Source organism: Notothenia coriiceps, unplaced genomic scaffold (assembly GCF_000735185.1).
Source record: "Notothenia coriiceps isolate Sejong01 unplaced genomic scaffold, NC01 NC01_scaffold00023806, whole genome shotgun sequence".
NCBI lineage: Eukaryota > Metazoa > Chordata > Actinopteri > Perciformes > Nototheniidae > Notothenia > Notothenia coriiceps.
In genome coordinates, this window is record NW_011356507.1 from 286,891 (window position 1) to 307,409 (window position 20,519).

At 38.8% G+C, this 20,519-nt stretch overlaps 1 protein-coding gene across 1 annotated transcript; it reads right to left on the reverse strand.

The window, feature by feature from the left end:
* Positions 1–397: 397 nt before the first annotated feature.
* nckap1l (NCK associated protein 1 like) lies at positions 398–15,509 on the reverse strand. The gene is made up of 24 exons (XM_010781965.1): positions 15,342–15,509; positions 13,985–14,095; positions 12,795–12,887; positions 12,139–12,195; positions 11,661–11,803; positions 10,903–10,993; positions 9,591–9,728; positions 9,161–9,209; positions 8,711–8,867; positions 8,021–8,077; positions 7,839–7,935; positions 7,509–7,618; positions 7,129–7,261; positions 6,664–6,745; positions 6,510–6,568; positions 6,275–6,420; positions 6,052–6,184; positions 5,490–5,609; positions 4,997–5,136; positions 4,160–4,291; positions 2,847–3,065; positions 2,464–2,594; positions 1,069–1,166; positions 398–520 (listed from the first exon to the last, which is right to left on the reverse strand). The coding sequence occupies exons 1-24, from the start codon at positions 15,429–15,431 to the stop codon at positions 398–400; spliced, it is 2,709 nt and encodes a 902-aa protein (XP_010780267.1). The 5' UTR covers positions 15,432–15,509.
* Between the last annotated feature and the right edge of the window lie 5,010 nt (positions 15,510–20,519).

Genomic DNA, 20,519 nt, shown 5'->3' on the forward strand with positions numbered 1-20,519 from the left:
TAAATGTATTTCTTCAGCCTAGAGGAGCACTTAACTTGATATAAATCAATTCAGTAAAACCCATTTTCTCCTATGTTTGTCTTTTTTCTAAATGGATTTAGTCTGTTTGTTTGTCCTGCGTCTGACTGTTTGAGTATTTCATTCTTCTATGATGGATTATATAAGTGATTGACAGAGAAAAGGGCCCTGCAGTATGTTTTCCTTTACGTGAGTAAGTATAGACATGATAAGGACTTCAGCTTAGTGAGATTTATCTGCAGCACTCCTCTGCTTCTTGTTACCGTTGCTCTTCTTTGTCTGTTTATTTCCTCCCTAAGTACTTTGTGATCTCTGTCAGCCTTTACAGGACCTTCCACTTTGATCAATTCCTTTTCTTTTCAACCCCATACCTCTCCCTTCACATCCACGTCTCTATCCACTTCTCACCTGTCAGCCTCTTCTTAAGATTAGCCATTTCCTCTGGCTTATCGAAGTTGTTCCTCATCTGTACCAAGACGTCCATATTCTCTCTCACCAGTTTCTAACACAGGGGAGAAGAAAGTGAAACAAAACCCCCTTCAGGTTGGAATTATGATGGACAGAGGCCTGAGCTGTGACAGATCTGCCTCTCAGTAAGTTCAGAGCTCCTCACTTCAATCTTAGGTGTAAAAGTGTGGAGCCTGACGCAGTACAGCAGTGAGAACTGCTTTAGAAGAGGTTTACAGGTTTGTCAAGACAAAGCGTTGTTTTGAAGCGCTAATTCCCTGCAAAATGTGTAATTGTGTAAATTATAATAATTTATTTTAAAATCATAATTAAATTACATGTATCTCAAAGGAAACCATTATGATTTATAAATTAATTTGAGCTCATGAATCCGGCTATAGTAAACACATTTATGGATAGTTCATTATATTAGTTTTTTTAAAACGTGTTTTTTTCCTCTACATTGCTTCCAACTACTGTTCTCTGCCTTTGAAGGGCAAAACAAGTATATTTCTAAAGACAAGTAATACTCATCAAAGGTAATTCAGCAGGTAATTGATCGACATAATTGAAATGAGCTCATAACATCACACTGTAACATACCTTCAGCTCACTGACTTGAGAGGTGATGTGCCACATCAGGTTCTCACTCAGAAACTTCAGACCGTACGGACCAATTAGCTCCGCCAGGGACTGTAACTCTGTTCACAAGGTGATACGAGTAATTTAGGATCATGATTAAAGGGAGATAGAACAGACTATTAAATTGATGTCAAGCAGCCAAACATGTTTACAAAAACAAACAACAGGAACAAGCTAAGGTGGAGGCATATTGTTACCGCAGTGGTGTTTTACAGGAGTCTAACACAAAGCTTGACTCTCTACCATGGACACAATAAGAAAGATTAAATGAGATCTGTAAGTGTAGCTGAATCAATGAGCGAGGGACACAACTGTAACTATTAAAGCTTTCACTCAGCTCAACATCTCTGTCTGATTATGGATGGATAAGGACGTGTGTGGTTAACATTGGAGGTGGTTAATGGATTGGCCAGTGAGTCAATGTGAGGCACGCAGATACCTCACTACGTAAATATAGGCAACAATGATGACATTGTGCGGAGGCATCTATTGAGGTGCAGTGGTCTCCAAAGTAGCATTATGTTAGCATCTCTATTTTTGTTTGCAATAGCTGGAGTGGAGTGAATAGAAGCCTTAATACAGCTATGATGAGGTCCACTCCTCCTACAAGGCAGTGTGGAGGCAGAACAGGAGGCTTTGTGGAGGAGTGACAAGTCATGCTGAAATAGAACTGAACTTTACATTAGCCAGGCAATGTCAAAATAAACTGTATCACAGGCAGCATGACCGAAAAAACACCACAATAACAAGGTCCTCATCCCTTTGAGCAATAACACTTCAGCTCCATCTGTATGACGTGTCACATAAATGAACAAGATTTTAAGTATTTGAGAAATGAGTCACGTCTTGGATCTATTGGACCATGGTCATTTAACCTTCGAGTACCAAAAAAACATCTCCTATTGATGCCTTTTTTGCTCTTTTCATACAAATGTTCCAAATAATTTCCGAAAATACTTAAAAAACTGCAGCAGGGCGTTGGTTATACTTGACAAAGTACACAGCTATATGACTAAAATATTTCCATTACATGCAGCAATATCATGCACCACACTATTTTTGCAAAGATAAAATAAACAAGTTCACGTTGAAACCTCCAAAATGTAGAGTTGTTTCTGTGGGTACTAGCTCTGTATGTCACTGATGACTGTCATCTGAATTACTTTGTCCTACGTCACAATATGCAATAAAAGTCAGAGTTGATATTTAAGAAGGTGCAAAAGTAAAAATGCTAACTTTTTAAATAGAGTTACGATTATTCCTCCAGATGTAATGAACGATGTACCATGAGATTCACATTGACATTATGATGGATGATAGGGATTAAAATACTATAATTAGGCTCTGGGGCCCGACCTGATATATCCGAAAACTCCTCTGCTCTGAAACTTGGCTCGTTGTCAGTAGCGGTGTTGATGAAGCAGTGCATCGTGGGACAGTGAACGATGAGGGAGTTGCTGGCCTGACGCAAGAGACTCTCTAGGTACCTGAGGTGCAGAAAGAAACAGACAAGACAACATTTGCTCAGGCTTAAGTCAACAGAAATTTGGATTGAAGAGAGATAAAGTCAGAAACAAAGAAGAGAGATGAGAGGGATAGAAAACAAAGCAGAGAGAGGAACTTGCATGCACGACACTTCCTGTTTTGTTATATGTCAATGAAGCTTTATACATATGTGGATGTGTGTAATTGATTAAGCACTTGCAGCATAGAGTAGATAGCTCATTCTGTACACACACCAGGTAGTGAAGATAGTGGTAATGGTCTGCCCTCCACGTGAGTCCAGGGGCTGTGTTTGCTGCAGCAGGACATTCTTCACCAGCCGGGTGATGTCCACATTGATGTAGCTGGAGAGGCAGTGCAGGCTGGCTGTATAGGCTCTCAACGCCGCCAGGAGGTCCGAGGGCCGGGCTATCTCCTGGGTGGTCTGGTTGTAATTTGCCATTCTCACGATGATCCTGGAGAAACATGTTTAACCAACGTCACTTATCTCCAGGACGTAATCGGCTGAGGGCTGACAGATGGGACATTAAAACGGGTTAAACGAGCCATGGTGGCATGGTACTATACTCTCCTGAGGTCAGCCCATTCACCGCTCCAGGGCTTTTCTGAAATTGTATTTATTTTTTGACAGGGCCCTTAATTTTCCCTCTGTCTCTTCCTGACTTAGAGTGTATTTACAATGTTTGCCAAGGAAGGACCAATCACTGCGAGCGCGCTGTGACTCAAGGGTGCTAATTTTAGGGTGACAGGGGAGATAATCATCAGCTAAGACAGGGAGACTAAGCAGAGCATATACACGGAAACATTAGGTTGCCCTGGTACCAATCCCTAATCTAAATAACAGTTAGAACTGAAATGACACAGAGCAAGGGAGTGACTTGATGGATCTCTTCTCAGGTTTTTAAGTGGGTGCAGCAAAGCCTGACACAGAGGTATCTGATCGAAAAGCAGGGCTCATTATAATGATGGAGGTGACACCTAATAAAAGAGAAGCTCCTAATGATTCTCTTATTGTCAGGAGGAGAACAAAAACTGTGTGCAAATCTGTGGGTGACAATTTGGAAAAAAATGCAGCTTGATATGCCTTTGAGTTTTCCCTGAGCTCCGTCACATCCGGGTCATTTTTACAGACCAAGTTCAGCAGGGAGGTCAGCCTATTGGACAGTTACCATTTCAGAATTCAAGAGCGGACATAGAGAGGGAAATTACAAAAATATGTTACTACACTCAGTAAAATTATACATCAGATTTACACACTGGCAGAGAAAATCAATATTACATGGACAATGTGTTTCTTTCACAATGGAAGCTGGCACCCATGTCCATAATTAGCATATTTCTGACAGGAATTGTTTATGGAGTGACGAGAGCAATATAACTGATGTAACATTAAAAATGCTTCTGCTACACATCAGATAGGGGAAGTAAAAATCACAAATGTCACCTCTGGGACTTTTTATGCCTCATGAGGACTCATCACATCATCCACATTTTTACATGTACAGTATATAAATATATTAGAATTCCCCCCCATCCCCACTCAGCATACTCAGAGAGGCGTGTCTCCAGATGGGAAATGAGGAACTCTGTGGGAACGACGATGTGGTCAAAAACAACAAAGTCACTGCAGAGGCTGTAGGACGAGCACAGCTCTGTCAGTATCAGATGCATCTTGTCCACACTAGGAGAAAAAAGAAAGAGAGAGGGGGGGGGGGATTCTTTAGGACAAATATTTTGACAGTGACTGTATTATGGATGAGCTATTCTAAGACAACTAAGGTCATAAACATGGTAGAGTATTGTAAAACATCGCCAAACTGAGGCAGCAAGGATGAAATCTGAGAAAAGGGAGAGAGACAGAATTACAGCTCTTCATACCTAATTAGTGAGGTTTCCAAAGTAGATGGATACAGAATATGATCCAACAATGAAAACGCCATCATGAAATGTGCTGCCAGTAAAAGTGCTTTTTTAATATGCTGAGGCGTTTTGTTTCTTATTTTTAATAGCTTGATTCATTAGCTGTCAAGCCTGACTGATTCAACTTGAAGGGTAATAAAGCTCGAAACAGCAAATGCCTTGTCGGCGAAAGCATTTTAATCCTGTCTAACTGATAACTCCAGGAGAGAAACACGTGATGAGGTGAAGGAAATCCTTTGGACATGTCAGCAGATATTAATATGTTTCTAGCTACATGAACTGCATTAACCTACTTCCAACCTTGGAGGAATATACTTTGTGAAATGTTTATTTAATTGCAGTTTGACCGGAACAAAATGCTGTTGATAATGCTTAATGTCTCCAGAAATGAGGGATTCAGTGTAATTATTGAACAATCAGGCAGAGAGATAAGAATAGAACGTGGGGGAATGAAAAGAAACCTGACTTGGTAACGACGATGCGGTCTTTCCTCATGCTTTCAGCCCCTGGTTTCTCTTTCTGGACCTCTCCCTTCTTTTGCACCGGCTTCTTTTGCTTTCTGTGGCGAGCGGCGCTGATGGCCTCTGCACAGTGCCTGGGCTGCAGCTGAGGGGTTATCAAGTGGAAAAATGTGTATGCAGAGATGTAAAGAAGAACAGAAAGGACGAGGAAGATTTCAGAAAACAAATATTTTCTTTTGTCTCGGATACACTCAGTCAAAAAGTAAACACTTTCTTCATATTCTCCTCAAGGGATTACAAAAACAATCCTGCATTATCAACTCCAGAGATAAGGCCCTAGCTTATCACTTTATTCAAATTCTCAATTCTGTCCACTGCCTGCAGCCAAACTCACCGATGCCAAGCTGAGACTAGTGTTATTATATTTGGATATTGAGGTTGCTGGAATCAATCTCAGCTAGATAATTAGTTTTGAAAAAATACTGAAATAGACTTCACCTGGTCATTGAGGTTGCACTGCTCAGCACATATATCTAACACAATACTGCTGGTCTGCTTGGCTATCTGCTCCAGGAAGGTCACACACAGGCGCAGACTCCTCTTCTCCATTGCCTCTGTCTAGACACACAAACAAACACGCCATGTGAAACTGTGCAAATCCTGTATATACTATGATAACGTTTTCAGGATTTGTTGTGCCTTGTACATTCACTACAGCCTTACATGATCAGAGCGAATGATGAAGCAAAAGCTTCTCCCCGACTTCTTCTTTATCCACTTTCAAATGAAAATCAAAGGCTTGTACAAAGGCACAGACAAATCACACATTCACTCAAAGAGAGAATGCATATTTGTTTCATATTTCTCTCATAGCAACATTTAATAATGATTAACTTTTAACTTTAAATGATATTTTAGTTAAGACAGCAAAAACTACAGCATATTTTCAATATCCCTACATATGCTGTCATGATGGAGCTGGTGACTTGCAGTGTAAGACGTCTTAAATGCTTCTCAGCTCCTTATTTATGACTTGGTTAACACATAACTGAATACTGACCTCTTCTGGGCAGAGCGGGTGTCCACACTGGCTGAAGTGAGAACAGGCAATCGGGAAGGCCATGAGGTAACGCTTCATGTTGATATCCTCACTGCTCTGGCAAAACATCTTCTCAAAAACACGTGGGTAGAAACTGGAAAACAATTAAGAGAATAAACAGTTAGTGCATCCAAGTATTCAACCTTTTAAGAGAAGGGAAGAGGAGAGGAAAGAAGAAACGGACCCCAGGATGGACACCTCAGATGTTTCCTGCAGAAGGTCTTCCGCACTGTCCACCATCCTTGTGTGAAACTGAATCAGGTTCATCACCTTCGCTAAGTCGGTGTACTCCCTTAGAGGAAGAGGGGCCTTGTTCACACTTGTGTAGGCCTAAAACAGAGCACAAGAACACTTTAAGGTGGCCTTCAGCAATATTTATAATGACAAATGAATACTGTGCAATATATCAACCTAAATACCTGCAATCTCAGCCAATCCAGTCGAATTGCTCTGAAGTCAAACTCCTCTTTGTTTTCCACTGTAGATAGAGATGGAAACATCATTATTCAAACACCAATGAACTATTGGATGGTGAATACAAGTAAGGTAACCTGCAGGATGTTGTTGTGATACCTTGTTTGATTGACAAAGCAGAGAGGGTTGAGACGAATGAGGTCAACAGGACTGACTCCTCTTCTGGACAAACATACATGTTCTACAGAGGAGGAATAACATAAATACATGTATGAAGAAGAAGAAGAAGAAGAAGAAGAAGAAGAAGAAGAAGAAGAACCTGTACTGTGTACTATCTACATGTAACACTTCTTATCTTGGGCTATGCTATCTGACTCGAAAGATTCTGAGTTCTACTAGAGTGGATAGACAGGTAAGTAATTAAACCAGTGACCAGGTGGTTTGAATAGAACAGCCGGCAAGTTACTGACGAAATAGAAAAATAGACAAAACATTAAACATAGACAATGAATATTTTCTGCAGTATGATCAGAGGTAAGTATTTCACCTTTCCCTTGTTTTCTGATTTCTGTGACTTAGTAAATGGTATGGATAAAATAAAATAGTATGTATGCCTTCTGCTACCTGTATGGTGTCATTGAGGACCATGGCATCAAACTGTGCCAGGTACTGGACATGGTAGCGCTGAACTACGTAGTTGTACTTGCTCATCAGACCTCGTAACTTCTCCATGTGGAACAGCAGCTCTGCCATCTGACTGCAAACAAAACACCAAACAACATGAATCACTTTGTATTACATTTCACAATTAAATGTGTACAAATAACCCACTCTAAAACCTCTTTTCACATTATAGGATACTACGAAAGACTATATAGCTTCTGCACTGTGGAGAGACTTAATCATTTGTAGCGGGGGAGCTGCAACCCGCTCCCTGCTAGATTTTGGCACACTAAAATGACACTCCAGGCGTTTTCTCCCTCTGCACCTACAGTAGGACCTACTTGTCAACGTAGTCCTCGGGCGTCTTTATCTTTGGCATATTCTCAGAGTGTCTGACGAGCCACAGGACCTCGTCACGGGAGAATGACAGAGCCATGAAGACAAACAGGGCCTAAGGGATTTGATTGGCACACAGAACAGAGGCGTCATTCCAAATAATTCACCCCTCCTATCCAACTATTCCCCAGAGTCCAAGATGTGTGCAGGATGGAAGCTGGATCAAAGCTACTGTTTTACATAAGTTATGCTATCAGAATTTCATTTTAGATTTATGACAATGTATAAACTCATTTAAATTCCTCGGCACAGCTGTTATTCCCGTTTACTTCTACCTTTGGTCCCAGAAGTCCAGGTTCATCTTCCAGAACTTTATATAATTCCTTCAACGCTCCTCTCAGAAACTCCCTCCTCTCTCTGTGCATAGCTCCACTGGTAAGAACACAGGAAATGGACATCGATGAATATTTGTGACACAGAAATGTTCAAACTTTGCTTAGTTTCCTGTAAGTCTCACCTGTTGAGTAAAGCATGCTCACGGCATTCCTTGATGTCTGCAACTCGCTTGTTATATCTGAATTAAAATAAGAAATAGTTGTCATGGAATATCAAACATTTGAAATTGTTGACAGGAGAATTGTGGACAGATTTATCTTTTTTATTGTCATACTTGCCATGAGTCAAATCAAGCAATTTTAGGGGGAATTCACATTTTAGTTATTGGTAATGTTATGTATTCTCCAACAGAACTACCTACATTAAAAACTGTTTTGTAAACTCTAATATCAAATGAATTATTTAAAACAGTATGTTTCATTATGTTTTTATATTGTTTATTGCAAACATTCATCCTTTACAACCTTTTTAATTGCTTAAATGTTTTATTGTGTTATTGGCAATATTTGTTTTTAATGTGATCATTTCCAACCAAAAATCATAACACAAATAGTTGATTTTAAAAACCTTTATAGTATGTGTCCGTATTAAGTCTTTTGATAGAGTCATGGTCCAGCTACTGTATTTAAATCCAGAATTAATCAAAGAAACCTGACGAGAGGTCCTTATCAGGAGATTTTAAAACTCTTAAGAGGAGATTTGTTTGAAATATGAGGTTGTATTATCTGGCACAAATTGCCCATTATTGCTTCTTACATGTTCATTCATCACTAGTAATACTTCTCAAACTGTAGCAGTGCAGCTTACACACCCTTTGATGTTGATGAAGAGGTCCTCGGAGACCTTGTGTATGTTGAGAACCTCGTCTCTGGTGAGGATGAGGAAGAGGCCGCTCCGCAGAGCCATCTTCCACAGCTCCTGAGAGGCCTGGTTGACGTTCAGGCTGCTGTGGCACAACAGGAAGCCGACTGCAAAGAGCACAGTCAGCAAGATTTAAGAAACAACAACCTGTGGCGCTGGACGCCTTCTGCTTCATATGACAACTGGTAATGCCTCTGAGGTAAAGTAATAATATCTTTACTTTTACTGTACTATGTTTGTGTGTACTTCTACTGTGTCATATTGTATACGTGTTGGATATCAGTATGTCTGAAATGTGCTTAAAAATGTGTAAACATTTTAAAACGCTGCATATGTTCATTACATTTACATGTTGTTAATAAAGAGAACAGATGGCAGATTCAGTATGAGTAATACATACTTATTATCCATCGCTCCATCACCTCCATAGACAGGTATTCACATGCCATCTGTGATAAATAACAAGCCCATTAACTGCCAATACAAACACATTCATTATAGCCTTAAATGTGCTAAACCTACTGTATTAAAAAGTAAAACGTATCAGTTAAACGTTATGTTAACAACATATTGATTCCTCCTGTGTTATTGTTCTTCCTTCAAGACAATATATTGTTTTTATCTTACTTAAAATAGTTACCATCATCCCTAAATATGGTAAAAAGAAATGAAAAAATCCACATTTATAATAAAGCTCAGAAGACCTGGCTGTGTTCTCAAAAATAAATGGTGTCTTTTCAAAAGAAATTGAAGCCTGGAGGTTCCTTTTTTGGCTGTACTAGTGTTTCCAATATGAAGAGGCCACAGGCAACAGGATTCATAACACTTACAGTGTCGCAGCAGGCCGGGTCCAGCATGGTGGCTGGAGCACTCAGCAGGCTGAGGAGCTGGGCGCTACGCCACTGCTCTGCTGGCAGGTTCCTGCGTGGGTAAACCATCCTCAGAGACAGCAAGGCCGCTGTCACAGACTGGGAGAGACACGGAGAAGAAAAGGGAGGAAGTGAGAAAGGAAACTGGAGAGAGGCAGACACAGGAAGAGGGCAAAATGACAGAGATACAGAGAGATGGCAATGCTCCACTACGAATTATAGCAAAAACCAGCTGGAGGCTGAAAAGCAGTGTTTTTCGCACATAGGCATATTTTATGGTCCACTACACAGACCACACAGACGAGTCAGTGTAAAAGCAGTAAATAAAGTGATGAATCATCTGACCATCTGTCAACATGTTGTTATTTGGTTTCCTGCATCTGGCAGTTGAAAAAAATAAAGTGTGATCTTGGAGAGGTTGACAATGAAATGCACCTTTTTATCTACTGTCTATTATATCAGAATATATTATGCAGACCTTTTGTTAAAATGTTTGCAAAAAGTCCTGATTAGTTTTCATTGTCTGCTGAACATAGTGAGAGCAGTGTTTGCAGGAGTGCAGACAGCTGTGCCAACTAGTTCAGTTTGTGTTAGATGACAGTGCCATGGAAGTTTGATGTTTGAAAGGTACATCAAACATCACTTGCTATAACAGGCACATCTGGGCCTCAGATGTGCCTGTTATAGCAGAAATGTCCAAGGAGATTGTCCAAACAATATTTGCTTTGACATTGTTTGGCTTTGTTTGACATGCATACAGGTGCGTTATGTTATTGCTCCTGTTTGTTATCTTTGTACTGTCTTGTATAAATAATAACTTACTCACTGAAACAAAAGGTTTGTATGATTTGTGTTGTATTTATTGTGTTAGTCTTGGGTAAAGCATCTGCAATGTACAGCTATAGTCTTCGTAGTTGAATGTCTGCATTCAACTCGGAAAGAGCTGTCACCTCATCCTCATCCAACACCTTTAGGAGGACGTCTGACCTTGTCACATTATATTAGTGCCTGTCCTCCCTGCATGGAAAGCCTGTGCATGCTGTTGAATAATAAGGTGTAGTGACATACTGTAACAAGACAATAACAGAAGTGTGTATCATTTCATATTTGTGTTCTCTGTTTAGATATACAGCATTATTTGGACAAGGTTAATCAAATCTGACAATTTAGTTTATTTTACTGTGCCGCCATCTCTGTTTAATTCATGTAAATCACAAACTGTTGATATAGCTTTGAATTGCACTGTATAAAATCAGTGGCACATGGAGCTTACTTTTGTGTGAGGGCCAAACTCTTCCGTGAGCTTCTTCAAAGGATGCTCATACTCCACAAACATCTGGCCGAGCCGTGGGTAGGAGGGGTCACTGCAGGATCCAACACAGTATGCAATTAATCAAGGAGAAGGAAAAGAAGTAGGACATGATAATAATATATCAATTCTAATACTGTGCCACTCTAGCAGTCCCTACAGGGATTTTACTGATAATACTAAAGTCTGGGAAATGATATCATTCTTTTACAACTTTATTTTTGAGTGGTTGAAATAATGCAGAGTTGTTTCTTCTCAAGAGGCTTCCCCACATGTGGTTTGAAATGTAAATGTGATTCTAAAATGTACAGCATGTGTTTGTGTTCCCTGCTCACGTCTCAAACTCAGATAAATATCCTCTGAGGGAATAAATAAATATGCAAAGTGGGCGGACTCAAAATGTCAGATTACCACTTGGCACTCAGAAAAGGTTAGCGGTGGCTGCTCAATGTCTGCAGCAATTAAGATTGTAATTAATTTGGAGGATCAGAGAAATGTTCATATTGATGGATGTGGAAACTCGTAATGGCTTTAATTAAACCACTTAAATTAAGTGTTTGTTCATTGGAAAGCTGCGCATGGCAAATTCTTTCTGAATGTTATCTTGATCAATAGGAATGGGGATTCTTAGTGCATATATTGTGTCCATTTTCTTTTCACTATGTAATGTTAAATTAATGTATCCAATCATATCAAGCACTAGCAGTATCCTGTTTTCTCACCTGCTCCCATTGGTCATCTCATGGGCGCAGTTGAACATTCCCACCAGTGCCTTCTTATCATCGATACGAGACAGTGTGATGATAACAGACGTATAGGTGATGATCAGATCCAAGTAGTTCTTGGTGAAGTCAAAGTTGATTGCCTAAAATCAAAATGTCAGTGTGGTCAGTGGCTCGGAAATTACTGTTAGTACTTCAGTCTCATCAGGACATATGTCAAAATACAAAAGCATATACGTAATGCACGAGGAAAGAGATCCCACGCAATTATGATAAATACAAGAACTGAACAGAAGGAGGCTGCGGGCGGTGAGGAAAGAAAACACAACCTGCATTAGCAGGAAGGAGTAAACAACATACAGCAGATTGAATGAAGAGACAACTGAATGACAGCTTGTCAGATTAATAGCAGATGTTGTGCAGACTTCAGTGTTTCCCCTAATTTATAAAAAATATATATTGTATTCAGTATACTTACAATATCAAAGAAGCACTGACAGGCATCTATGGTGTTCAGCAGCTCATACACGTGATCCTAATGAGGAAGAGAAAAGGATCGGTTCAGAAAACAGACATTTACACCATGTTAAGCCTCTGAATTGATTTCATAAACACATTCTCATGTTCAGAGATTCCTGTGGCCTAAACATCATTACACATTTGCATATTTATTTTTATAACGTCATGATTGAGTAATTTTCAATCTTACAAAAACAGATGATGCATTGGCCTGGCTGCGACCTCCATCACAGATGTATGCTAATGTGAGGGGAGGTGTGACAAACTGCACAAAACACAGAGTGAGCTAAGTGTCCTCCGTATTGGGAATAAAATCAGTTATTTTCTATGTAGAAATAAGCCACTTTATATGTAAATGTATTCCGGAAACCTAAATAGCGGAAGAAAGGATTAATTAAAAAAGGAGAATAACAAACATTATCAATATCTTCTATTATCAGATTTGTTTTTGTATAGGAAAGTAAGAATAATGTATATTTATCCATCATCTTTTTAATGTTTGTAAATGTAGACAGTTGTTATGTGGTGCTTATGTTTCTTCCTCTGAAGTTGTCATGTAGGTCCTTGTCATGCAAATGGCATTCAAACCTTAACAAGAACAAAAGAGATCCTCACCCTGAACTCGATGACGTCCAGGAACGAGTCGTAGTAGCTCGTTGTGGCTGCCAACACTTCAGATTTCTGTCGCTGGATGCTGTTCAGATTTTGCTGCAAAAAAAAAAAGTCATCACAACTTTGGTCAGGTTTTATGAAGCAAAGCATTGAATGACATTATTTTCAAATTGTTGTTAATTAGCTCCACTTGCTTGTTGATAAAACCACATCAGCTATGTGCAAATCGTTAAATGAATGGATTATTGTAAGGTAAGGTAAGGTAAGGTACGTTTATTTATATAGCACATTTCAGACGCAGAGGCAATTCAAAGTGCTTTACATGATTATTAACACATGATAATAGAACAGAGAGGAACACAATAAATAAACATAATGGAATAACAGTTTCATAAAAACAATGCATTAATGAGATATAAAATAGTTTAAAAACAACATTGTAAATACGGTAGTGATAAAACAAGTTAAAAGGCTTCTCGGTAAGCAGCTGTAAAAAGTAGTGTTTTTAGTCTCGACTTAAAATAACTCAGCGTTGGTGAAGACCTCAGGTTTTCTGGAAGTTTATTCCATTTGTGGGGAACATAAAAACTAAAAGCAGCTTCGGCGTGTTTGGTTCTGAGCCGGGGAACAATGAGTAAGCCCGCCCCCGATAATCTCAGAGCTCTGGGGGGCTCGTAACAGGGCAGCATGTAAGACATACAGTATATTGGGGTCCCAAACCATTTAATGCTTTATAAGTTAACAATATAATTTTAAAATCGATTCTGTAAGCTACTGGTGGTGACTCTGGCAGCGGCGTTCTGGATTAGTTGTAGTTTTCTAACCGATTTTTTACAGAGACCTGTAAATACACTATTATTATTGTAGTATTTAAACAAAACAGATGATTATATGAGATATACCCCGTGCACTGTTATTATGAGCCATATCAGAAAATGAGTCTTGTAGAGATTGTGTTATAGTTGTGAAAGGCCAGGAATCACATGCATGGGATCACAATATTATCAATTTGACCAAATGTCATAATGTTTTTTAGTATATCACACAATAACTAATTACCTAAATTGTCTAAACATTTTGTCTCAAGATCTAAAACAACTTCCTCATTACATCAAAACAAAACATGAAGATATAGTAAAAGCATGTCCATGTTTATAAAGCAGGAAGGGAAAAACAGTCGCAGTTACACTCACAATGTTTCCTCTGAAGTCAATGTTGGGGAATTTCTTGTTGATGTACTTGATGGCGGTCTCCATGGATTTATCATTCAGGAGGGAGAGCCGCAGCTTAGGGTCTGCACAGGTCTGCAGCAGAGATTAGAAAAAGATAGAGATGTGAGGATGTGATGCGAGCAGTTTGTACATCATACCCTAACACTCGGCCTGATAATTGTCCTGATTCACCTGGGCATGTATGGCAGTTAAACCCTTTATTTTTAAACACGTCTTCATGCCCGGTGGGTTCTCCTGACAGGATAAAATTGTTGTGGTTTTTTTTAACATTTTGACTGGCATCCAACCACTGGTTTGCAGAGCTAGCTTGTCAGATGATGAATCCCCAGGCCATCTGTGAAGATTGTGGGCAGAATGGGTAACATTTCTCTCCCCGCCTCCCTCAGAAACCCTGAAGGTGACCTTGAGCAGTATAGTTATCTCTGAACTGCTCCTGTGAGGCTGACAGTAGAAGGCAGTGTAGCAGCTCGTAAGTCTGACTGCAGGAATATAAAGTAATGGATGCATGTTCAGCACATCTCTACCAGGCTCAAAATAAGACTGCTCTTCCACTTCTCCTCATGAACATACATGCTCAAATAGGGAAACTGAATAGGGGATGGATGTGTGTGTGCGTGTGAGTGTGCGTGTGTGTGTGTGTGTGGCAGTGCGCACAGAACCCAAAACATTTTATATTTTCCCATGAGTGAAACTTCCTGTATGTCACGTTCAGTCAAGTGTGGGTTGTCAAGATGAAGCAAACATTCGTTCTGTGGAATCAATCAATATTAGTTCATTCCATTAACCCTGTAATGTCTTATTGTACTGGTCTGTTTGCATCTAATCTGATTTGTGAGTTTCATAGCATTCAGTTTAGAATAACTAAAACTAAAGTTGACAGACAGCTCAGACTGACTTCCTGTTCGCACTTCCTCTTTGGAGAAATAAGCTCACTTGCAGTTAGAACACAGTTCTGCATATACAACAAAAACAAATTGTTTAAAAAAACTCACATTATTTCATTACAACAGTTTGAGTTACAGCTCCTACATATTTTATTGATTTTAAGTAACAGTGCATTACTATTGTATTAGTGGTGCATCCTTATAAGACTCTGTAGTACTTTTGTGCATTACAGATAAAATACATTTAAGTTTAGCTTCATACAGTCATTGTCTGTACCTTGTGTTTACTTTCAAATATATATTGGCATTGTGTAATGGCTATATGCAGTTCAACATTTTGAAAACCAATAAAGCGTAAGCGTATAACATGAAAGTGAAGTTCCTTATTTCTGTTACTCAGACCTCCGCCTACATACATCTTCCTGCTCCCTCACCTTTTTAATGTAGTTCATGCGGATTAACACCCCACTGCCTCTCTCATTGAGGATGGTGAGTTTCTCTGCCAGTTTCTGTTGGTAGTCCATGGCTCCAGAAACACCAAACCTCTCTTTCCGCTCAAGCCTTGGCCTCCTGGTCCTGTGTAGCGCTCGAAACAAGTGCACCCGGAGCCTCACCCTGACACAAGGTCACATGGGGCTCTTTGGGGGGGTGGAGTCATGACTTGAGAGCATACACTGAAAAGAAATAATAAAACAAATAATTAATGTTTGAGAGTCAATTTGCAAACTTACTGTAACTGGATATCACAATGAGAATATAAATGTATTGAACACATTCAATAACTACCTAAAGTTACCAACTGTTGGCGCAATTAATACTTTGGTATTATTGGATTTATAGCCAGATTTCAAGAAATAACATTCTTTAAATCTACAGATTTATCACTAACACTTTGATTTGAATCTGGACAGAAAACATATGCTGCATATACCATTTTATGTAAATGAGGGGGCAAGGTCGTATTTCCTGTCTGTTAAACTGCCTTTTTTGTTATGAATAGTTTGAGCTACTTCCTCCTGCTCTGTAAAAGGACTCCTGTAAACAAGGAAGTTGGTCCAAACTACAGTATATGATTGTTATTTAAAATAGTGTGCACTGAATATATAATAATATTACAGAAAAAATAATGAGTAAATTAGAAAAAAGAGGAACAGGATGGAATTTTTCAGCCCAGACCTGAAACAAAAGGAATCTCACTCCCCACAAGATGTCACTGTCTACCAAGTGAAGCTGTGTGTCTCTGACGGATAGGGGATCAATTATGCAACCGTAGATACATTTTTCTCCATCGATTGTCATCTATCCAGGAGAATTTGATTCCTAAATGTGCAATAACTCATCTTGAGAACTCAATCTCACACCCAAAACTGTACTTGGATGAGATGCGTTGAACGCTATAACCACATGTTAAGTTTTGTTTGACCATCCTTTGTTGTGACTTAATTGGATCAAAAGACTCCTGCATTTTGGGTTGGAACCTTGTTTCAATGTGTTGTCTTGCCTGCATCCTAAAAAATAATATAATTAGAAAGTGTCTTATAAATCTGTGTTTTTGTGTTTATGTGTGTTAGCGGATTTAGAGGCCTGTATAACAGGAAAGCAGCCGGCCGGTCACACTTCTTCCATATCAAGCGATTGTCACATCCAGCATAATTACTGAGACTAAAGACTTTGTCATGTAAACTAGAAAGGCCTAAGTTCTAAGTGTTGTTTTCAGTTTTTTTCCCCACAATTGCCTATTAACTCCTTTTGGAATTTAGTAACAGTTCAGGAAAGTGTAACCTGAAGGCAGCAGCCTAGAGTACTGTAGAGCTTAGAGAGAGAAATTGTCTTAATGAGAGTCACTAAAGTCAACCACAGCGAGCACAGCAGTATAGCAAAGCAATGATGGATGTTAAGTGGACTTGAAAAAATTATCTGTTTATTATTTTCTTGCTGGCAGAAGCTCAGAGAGCGGTAGACAAGTTAACAAGGCTGTCTGGGAAAGCAGACAGGAGGATGTGGAGGTGGGAGGAGAGCAGGGAAGGGGAAGGGGGCTTTGTGGATAGGGTCACAAAGCGTATTAACCTCTGTGAAGAAAGTAAAAAATGTGTGTCCTTACCTGACTCATTATGAAAGAGAGAGGTGAATGAATCTGCTTGGTTTCCAGTGCATGTATACTTATGATTTTTTAATCCAGGTACCATATGCAAAAGCTGTAGTGGAAACAGGGTTTCTAGGCACAAAAACAGATTTGTCAGTAAGGCATATAGAGTACATAAAACAACTGAGATCAGAGCTACTGTAACACTGTGCTGAACAGACCTTTGATCCAGGTTGGCTTGAGTTTGAAATACATGCTATAGAGAAAGAGACATGATTTGAGTAAGATTCAAAATATGTTACAGATGTAAACCAATAGGCATCCTCGACATAAACCAATAAGCATTGAGGACTATACAAAAAAAATGTTTAAGAATATTTAGCAACATTAAAATAGCAGTGCAGGAAGTATAATGAACATCCTGTATTTTTTTTGTAATTTTATGTAATGTATGGTAATGTAATGTAATATATTGGAGCACTTGTTAGTGTAGGCTTAAAGTATGAAATAATGTTTGAATGACAACAGAAATGTAGGTTCAGTCAGGAAAGAAAGGAAAGAAAGGATCTAAAGATTCTGGACAATTCTTTCAACGTTTGACTGACTAATGTCAACCATTATATATGATTTTATAAGTCTGGCTGGATATTCCACACAAGCTCTCTTAGACACTCTTAGATTAAACTAGTAAAAGGGGACAGATGAAATGGCCTTTAGGACATTAAGATATATGGTGCCATCTGTGTGCAGGAGGAGGTAAGGGTAATGATAGAGGGGCTGCAGCCCAGATGTCAAAAGAAAGATGGCAAAGCGCATGTGCCTGCCTTATAAATCCAAAACAGCTAAGTATAATATAGGATGCTGTGGTATATTTGTTATCCTTCTATCAAACGTATTAGCAAAACTATCTGAGAGTCTTTGTGAATGGTTTTTCAAATGTTTGACAAACTTCAGTTTATTTTTGCTTGAATAGATATTTTTTGATTCATTCAATCCAAAACTTTTAAATATCTGTCTGTACAGGCACTACTTTTACTCAGGAAATATGACCAAAAACAGAGCTGAAAGGTGAGTGAATACTGGATGTATAGCTACAGTATATTGCTATGACTGCTGCTTCATAGCAATACATTAACCTTAGAAAACTTGCTAGCATTACTGAAATCAGAAAAACCAGATCACATATCAACTACCACAAAACACAAAAGATTACTTACTCGCTTTTGTTATGAATCCTCTAGTCCAGTGGTTCACAAACTTTTTCTGTCAGGCCCCAAAGTTGGGCCCCCCCAACACAAGTCAGGCTCAGTGGCGGCACCAGAGATTTATTTTGGGGTGCTGTGCGGTAGCTTGACGTTTCATAGAGGGTGCTCAAACATTTAGGGTTTCCCATTAATGTACCGGTCGCTACAGTGGAATTTTCTACTGTAACACCCCCCACGCAAATACACATTGTACCCGCGACTGTTACAATGAAGGCTCGATAATCAGCTCACGGCATATAGGTGTAAGCCTAAACAGTATGGCTAAAAATGACAGGTCTGTTTCCAGCGTGTAAAGTTGATATAGGGTTTGTTGATATACAAAAACAATGAATTGATATACAGTATGTGAAACTTACATTTTTGGACTTCTTTTGGGTTCATTGCAATCTCCCACATTGTTATGTTAATATCAGACACCGAGGCACATTCCCACATTATCCACAGCTGCATGTTTCTGCTTTTGTGTATTCCCAGGCTTTCATCAGTCATTTGCATCTCTCTTGATCTACGGTACATGTATTACATTTGGAGCCCCTCATGTTGGTATATGAACTACTGCACTAGCCCTGTAACTATCTTTGCATTTCTCAGTCTTTGGCCTTTCAACAAATCAAAGGAAGTGGAATTTCTCTTTTAAGAAAACTGGAGTAAATTCGGCCCCCGGCTATGACATCCTGCACAGCACGTAATTACACATCTAAATGGTTAAACATATAGAGGAGTTAAAAGACACGGCATTCTTACTTGGCATGTCAGGACATGGTACAGAGACAGAGAGAAAACAACTGGGGATAATGTATAGCCCTGATGAAAAAACCTAAATGTTATTGGCAAGCAGCAACATCACCCCATTAAATCTTAACACTTTCACTGCTTACAGGCAGCAGGGAACGTGATGAGTGAAGATACATGCAAGTTCAAATAAACATGACTGATGCTGATCCCCTCAGAATCAGACGCACTTTATTTGCTAGGTATATAAATCACAAGGAAAACAGGCTTTTCAACGTTAAATCTTTTTTTGTTTGCTGGCTGGATATCTGCTGTAATTATGTTCCAACACCTAAGGGGACTAAAGTCTCTGAAAAGAATGATCTTTATAGCTGGCAGGAATTATGTCTAGTGCCTATAAACAAATGTTTTCTATGAATGTTCTAATAAAACATGTAGTGACAAGCTTTAAAAAATATTTTAATGTATCATTGGAAATATGTACGAGTATCAGCAGATCAGACTTGTAAAATAAGTTACCCTTACTTTGGTATAGGCAAATTAAGTGTACTGCAATTTGAGGTGAAGCATACAATATGCTTTCAAGACAACAGCAATACACAATTAAATATATGTGTTTTCTACAGGCAAAACCTATGTGCATGATAAGTACAGCATCATTGGTTGCGAAATCAGTTGAATTGCTTCTGCATTTTCCATTTAGGTGGTTAAAGTGGACTAAATTCTAACAATTTATTAGGTGTTGAATCTCTAAGTAAACTGACTATATGCTGTATGTCGTATATCAAATCAGAATCTGAGGAATAAATAGTGGCTATATCTTTCAGACAAATTGAGAAGATGTAAAAAGTGAAAGTACAGTAGAAGTTAGAAATGATAAAACTAAGTTACATATTTGGCTTAATACATTTTGTTTTATTTATTTTTATTTAGCCTTTATTTATACAGGTTTAGATCTCATTGAGACACAAGGTCTAATTTTCAAGAGACACCTGTCAGTGGTAACACTACCACACAAAGTTACACACAGACAGGACACTAAACACAGAGGCAACACTAAAATACAACATCGTAAAAAAAAAAGTAGTCATTAAAATCCATATACAGTCAGATATAGCAGGTGCAAACACCCACAGATGATTTCTCCAGCTTTTTTAAAATGAGTTTAAAATCTGTGATGGGTATCAAACTGGTAAATGTAATTGTAATGCCAATATTAATATACTGTATGTTCTTCAATTATTCCTGCTGTTTATTGAATCAAAGGTAGGTATGTATGCTTATTATGCTGATATTATTAATAGTAAATAGAGTCTTTGTGGTTATCGATGTTGCAGGATTAGTAGTTTGCACAGAGTTTAAATTTAGAACTTAAAAAAAAAAAAGGAATTCCTATTACACTCCTCCTATTTTTCTATAGTTTATTGTAGTTTCCTGTATGTTGTCACTTTCCGTCATATGGTATCCCCACGTTGAGTCAGTAGTTTTCTCTACTCAGGCAAACTGACAGTGGAATGCAGTAGCTTCCTGAT